The 6575-nt window shown below is 35.9% G+C and overlaps 1 protein-coding gene across 1 annotated transcript; it reads left to right on the top strand.

Moving 5' to 3' along the window:
- The first annotated feature begins 4926 nt into the window (after window positions 1–4926).
- On the top strand, window positions 4927–5884 carry LOC149944502 (uncharacterized). Its single transcript, XM_090176373.1, has one exon. It carries the CDS (start codon window positions 4934–4936, stop codon window positions 5882–5884), a length of 951 nt encoding a protein of 316 aa, XP_090032499.1. The 5' UTR covers window positions 4927–4933.
- The last annotated feature ends 691 nt before the right edge of the window (window positions 5885–6575 follow it).

Genomic DNA, 6575 nt, shown 5'->3' with positions numbered 1-6575 from the left:
GGGTGATGACAATTCCCCTTTGAATAAAAATAATTAGGAGCCTGTTTAAGGCCGTAAAATTGTTTTATGAAACTAGACTGAATGACGAGGTGCGATGACAATTACTTAAAGCAAGTGTCGGTTCGATGTTAAGTAACTCTTTTTTCAACAGATGTCATTAGCGTCAAAATCAAAACAAGATAGTTAAACTACATTTTGACACAGAAGGCGTGACATAAAAGTACCCCTGATTGGCTCGTTTGTAAATTCGTCAGCAACTTAAATTATAGTACTTTTTAAAAATATATTTTATATGGGATATACAGGGTGTCTGCATTGGATCAGCCCTGGCATTTTTCTCAAAAACTATACTTTCTAGAAATGTGAAATTTTCAGTATGTACTCTCTCGGGGGAGATTGTTGTTATTTCTAAATTTCTGAAAAATCGTGAAATATTTCACGGTTTCAAATTTGTTAGTTTTTCATGACGAATTATTTCAGTGACGAAATGTCCGATTTCCACCATACCAATTCGATTTACGGTTTTCAAGTATGCTCTACAACTTGCTTATTGAAACTTTTCGTCTAACACTACTAAACTCGAGAAAGTACATACTGAAAATTTCACATTTCTAGAAAGTATAGTTTTTGAGAAAAATGCCTGGGCCGATCAGGACACCTTGTATAATCTAGGCTAACGTCCACGAAGTAGAGTAAAAGTTGTCTAATTATAATAGTTATAAATGGTTATCTGAAGACGTTATTGTTTTGGAAATTTTGAATTTTAGCTTCCTTTGCCATTAATAGATGGCACCACGCTCTTCAGTAAAGTCGTTTTTTCGAAGAATTAGATAGATTCATTGCCATCTCTAATAACAAGGGCATATTTACGTATACGAAAACGTAACAACCTCTATAGTTCGGTGTTTGGAAGAGTCTTTTTATTTTTGTGAATCGCGGCCGATTGAAAAACCGCGTTTCCTAATTTTCATGTAATAAATGACACTTTTCACTATAACTCAGTTTAATCTCGTCTAATGAACTTTGAAATCTCAATCTCAATAGATTAAATAAACCCAATTTGATCGACCGTCTCACTCCTTCGGAAACAAATTCTCAACTGAGGAAATCCTTTTTTAAAACCGTTTTTTTTTGCGCGCGGAATGAAACGTTTCAAGCACAAACTGGAGCAATTTTTCCAATACATTCCTAATCGAAAATATACGATAAAAAAGATATTAGTACGCGATACATGTATAAAACTATTCATTAGAGTACAAAAATATTCATTCTTTTACAATGTTTTACAACTGAATTTTATACATTAGCTTTGAAATATTTCCTTTTTAGATAAATATATTTTAACGAAATTCGCAACAGGCATAATCATAATACAGACCTTGCCAATGATAGCCAACAGTTGCTTTAGGGGATTTTGTTAACGTTTGGAATATACTGTATATTAATTTAAGGCTTTGCTAAAAATACCGGAAAACGACATGAATTCTGGTAAAATTGTGACGTAATCAGGGGATTTATCTTTCCACATAGAGTACTATCAGTGTGACGTCACGCATTTTTTCCCCATAAATTAAAATACAGGTGGCAATGATAGAGCCGACAGTTGCTTTAAAGTAATAAAGAATTTAAATTTTTTTTATTATATCACGCGTTTTCCTTCGCAAACAGCTTGCTTATTTTAACTCTACATTTACCGTTACATTATTATGGACTTATTTACGTTTTTCATTCATTAATCAGCGCAAATTAACAACCAAAAATAAATTTTTACTAGAATTAGCTCTCCCTTTTCTCTAAGAACAATATCCCTTTCAACATGTTACTCAATCCGTGAAAAATCACGCTTTCACAATATACATGACAATTGATAAAAGCGTAAAAAGTCTAGGGGCTAACCACTTACTCAAATTCTATACAGCCTTCGGAAGTGCTAAATCTGTAATCAATTACATAATCACTTTAGTACAGTCAAAGCTACCGGCCTGTACACCGATTACGGATAGTGGTTAGCCAAACGTAAAAAGTAACACTATACGCTACTAAAACTAGCACCTGATTAAAACTATCGGATTTCAGTCTTTGGTCGCCTACGGTAAAATACCTTTCAAGCTCCAATAAAGCCACGTTCACACTAAACAACTTTGGAACCGTTTTTATAAGGTTTCGAAAGATAAAATTAAGCATTTTGAGTGTCAACTGTATTAATAGCCTAACACATACATTCGATAGCAAAATTTGACAATTTGATCTTTCGAAAACGTTTTAAAACGGTTCCAAAGTGTATAGTGTGAACGCGGCTTACGTGGTATGAGAAAATTAAAAATAGGCCATATACGAAATTAGAAATGGTTATTGCTCGAGTTTGTTGCTCAAATAGTAGAATCTAATTTAAAATTCAAACAGGTGGGGTCATTCTCTATCGATCGATGCATCATTTATTCTTATAGCTCCATCGGTTGAACAGTTCAGTAGAACAATGCCAAAATCACATAAATGGACGCTAGTATAGTTCTGAGCACCCGGTCCCAATTCTCAATATTTCGCTATCAAGAAGATGTTCTGCCCAATAAATTGACTAATCATTGACCTTCATAGTCCTAACTCATAAAGAGATATGATCGACACGGCGGCATCGGCTACACTGTGCGTGAAACCAATACACACAAATCCCAATCAATTGAGTACAAAAATGGGACTCACGTGACTAATTGACGTCGTTAACTCGTGAAACTCTGTGAAATACGGTGATTGTGTTAGTTTGGGTCGCGTGCACATTTTCTCTTTCAGGGTGCGAGTGCGAAAATGCGCGTACAGTAGCAATCTCAGGTGATTTTACTTTCCAATTTCAACAGGCTGGGCAAGACCAAAAGAACTTTAAAGTTTCGCCTATTATACTTCTTCAGTAACTGATTTTGATATTGCAGGGTGGCATTGTGGTTAACAGTTAGTACCATATTTTGGAAATATTTGTGTACGCTCCCTAAACATTTCTAAGTACCATCGATGCAGGATTATCTCTGGGTTTTACCAGCGCGTCAGCTCTCTTTCACAGACATTTCTATCTATGGTGCTAGGGGTCAGAGATGCTGTGTTTTCAATAGGCTAATCCTTTATTAATTATCGAAATTCACCTAGACAACACCCATTATTTAAAAAATTTACAAGTTGGCACACTTCATTTGCATCAAGTATAGCTCAGGTACGATACTCACTTTTGGTACCACACCAGTGTGGCTGTTTCATGGCAAAACCTATAAAATGCCACTTTTAAAAAGTTTCAGTTAATAGTTCATGTAAGTACAAAACCAATCTTTAGAGATATATGTTAGAAACTACTTACGTAAGAGATAGTGTAAATCAAAATCAAAGTTGTAAGAACTGAGAAATGTAAAATGAGAATTTTGGGGAAAATAACTTCTAGGTGAATATAAGCAGACATGGGCATAATCGCTTGTGATTTTTAGAGATTCACTCTCACCCAGAAGTGTTAATAAATTGAAATTCGATAGTCAATTAGATTTATCGCGTTAAAGCTACAGAACCTACATATCATTAACAAATTAACAAAAATGAAAAAAATATTTTAAACACTAGAGGTATGTTTGCAGGGCCGTCTTTATGCATTTATATATGTAGAAACAAAGACTACTAAGCCACAGTAGGCCGTAAATTTTCGATCAAGAATGGGTAACTACACTTAATATAATAATCAATTGAAGCGAATAAAAATTAATTTTGGAAAATAAGAGGAGGAGTAGAATTACAAATATTAGATTGACAGATCCACGTTGAAAAGGCTTTCCTGAAAACTGTCTTAGAAGGGGATTGCCGGTTCTCAAGCGGTAGAGCGTTCCAATCATTGATTACCCTGCAAGTGAAATCCCGTTGTCAAGACCCACGATTTAGAAAACTATTTTTAATCGATGGCTACTATTAACTACCACTGGTTTAGTTTATATTTATTTCAGTTAGTGAGTAAGACTTCATAGTGCTTCTGAATTCAAACGTAATGTGTTTCGGTTTTATTCAATACATTATGTGCTAATTATTTCGGCAACTTATCTCGCAGACATAGACGGTCGTTACAACGTCATTGGCGTCGGGTGCTTGGGATTCGCCCGCGCAGCTAAATTTTAGCAACCACGGCGTTAAACATCTTATTTAAGAAATAGGACATAGGATAAATTATTTAAGTTTAAGTCCTATAAGTATAGTTTAAGTTGCGCAATTAAAATAATAATAATAATAATAATTATCAGCTAAGCTAGTACCCTTGGCACCACCTTAGGCCTAAATCATCAAGCGACTTTTAAAGCCATTGATTCAGGTGGCCAGGTTGAATACTCTACAATGGTTGTCTGACACCGTTCAAATTTGGCTATTTTAAATTTAAGCTTTCTGTGCCGTTAATAGATGGCACCACGCTCTCCAGTAAAGTCATTAATTTAATTTTTAATTTCCCAATTCCCGCCTTTTTTAATAGCCTTGAAAATCGGTAAGTGTGAAAGTTTTGCCCAACTCCGTATTTGAGCCTGCATCGCGCACCGCTTTTAAAGGGAAGCTTGTAAGTCCCTATTATTGTTCGATTAAACACTTTTCTGATTAGAAATTATTTTCCTAAATGGATTACTTAATTTCATTTACTTCTGGTAAGAATTAAAACCAAAACGTGTAGCGTACTTTGAAATTTAATTTACGAGTACGTCTTTTTGAATTATATTGTTTACGTAAAATATATCGACTTTGCTCGATGACGTTCGTTCCTCTACTTTGACATTGCTATTTCAAACGTTTCTCGACTGTTTGTCTATCTTTCATCTGCCATAGCGGCACGATTCGTCTTCAATTTAGAAACATTCATTTAAGTCTAAAACTATATAACTCGCCAAGTGTCTACTTATATACTTATAGAAAACGTCAAATCAGTAAACAAATGCGCTTTCGCGTACCATTGATAATTTTGTTTTTTTTCATGTTGTCTTTGAACTTGTACTTTACCGTGAAGAGTAGAAATTCCAACAAAGTTCACGATGTGAGAGATTTCAGCGGCGCTAACAACAAAACGGGTTTCCCGTACTATATCGTTCCTAACATCGTCCACTTGATGCATTTCTTGGACGCCAACGAAACGAAATTGAACCTCTCGGAACTAAACTTCATCGAAGTGATCGCGATAAAAGCCGCGTCTCTCAATCAAAAACCGGATAGAATTTTCATTCATTGCAATTGCGAAGGGTTCCGCGGTAAATATTGGGATATGGTCAAAGACATCCGGGAGCTCGAAGTGAAATTCATAGAACGGCCCACCCACATATTCGGGAAGAAGTTTAATTCGGTTCATCACGCGTCCGACATCGCGCGCATACTCGTGTTACAAAAATACGGAGGAATATACATTGACAGAGACAGTTACATCGTTAAGTCTCTAGACAAGTACCGGAAGTTCGAGTTCACGCTCGGTTGGCCTCTCGGAGCTTATTTGGGTACTCAGGTGTTAGTGGCCAATCGGAACGCGCGTTTTCTTAAGATGTGGTACTATTCGTACCACGATTACCAACCGCAGAAATGGTACTACAATGCCGGCGATTTTCCGACGAAAGTCATTTTAATGGCGAAACCGGAAATTGTACACAGAGTACCCAGAGATTTCGGCGTTCAAGACTTAAAAGGAATGCTTTATAGAAATAACACGGACGAGTGGCAGACGTTCGATGCCATTCATTTGCTCTCACGGCACCTTTCACCTCAAGAGAAGAGAAATGTCAAAGGTGAATTTGACGAAGAAAATATTAAAGCGTACAACGCGACTTTCGGACGGATGGCGAGATGGGTTCTGTACGGGACTACGGACATTATCAGTTCCCAACAAACTAGTACAACGTAATAAAAATTGTTTCATTGTGGAGAAAAATTTTAAAGGTTAAAGGGGCTCAAAGGTTCGGTGGCACAGGGGGGGGGTTGAAACTTCATGGAGAGGGGGGAAAGTATATGTTCACACGTAAAAAAAATGACTACACTTTTCCCTCTCCCCATGAAGTTTCAACCCCCCTGTGCCACCGAACGTTTGAGCCCCTTTAAAAGTTTAAATTATATTTATCCGCTTTGAAAGTGGATGTTTTAAGCTGCTATTAGTGCCTTGAGCTAATTCAAAAAAGTATGTGATTTTAATAATTTTTTTGGTGCGAAAATTACTCATATAGGACATAAGAAAACATATCTTATGGGTCAATAAAATTGAACGTAGAATAATTTGAATAGTAAAGAAATATTTTTTCTATCAGGAATAAAATGTTACAAATAATTATTTTTATTAAATTATATACTAATTTTCAATAATATGTTTTTATCATTTCTTTTGCTAAATTGATTTTATTCAGTTAAGCTTCGAAAAGGTTTATAATGATAGTTAAAAGAAGCCCGCAATATTGCAAACATATTACACTAGTATAGTTTCAAACACGATGGCACATAGGAGCAACAAACACAAGGAGAACGCAGCTAGCCTTTAAACACGCTAACGAAGGGTTGTGTACGAATTTCATTGGACGAGCGTCACGAGCCTTTACGCTGAACGT

Source organism: Leiobunum rupestre, chromosome 5 (genome assembly GCF_980474605.1).
Source record: "Leiobunum rupestre chromosome 5, qqLeiRupe1.1.hap1, whole genome shotgun sequence".
In the NCBI taxonomy this organism is placed as follows: Eukaryota; Metazoa; Arthropoda; class Arachnida; order Opiliones; family Sclerosomatidae; genus Leiobunum; species Leiobunum rupestre.
The sequence above is the reverse complement of the archived record's forward strand: the minus strand, read 5'-3'. Positions and strand labels throughout refer to the sequence as shown.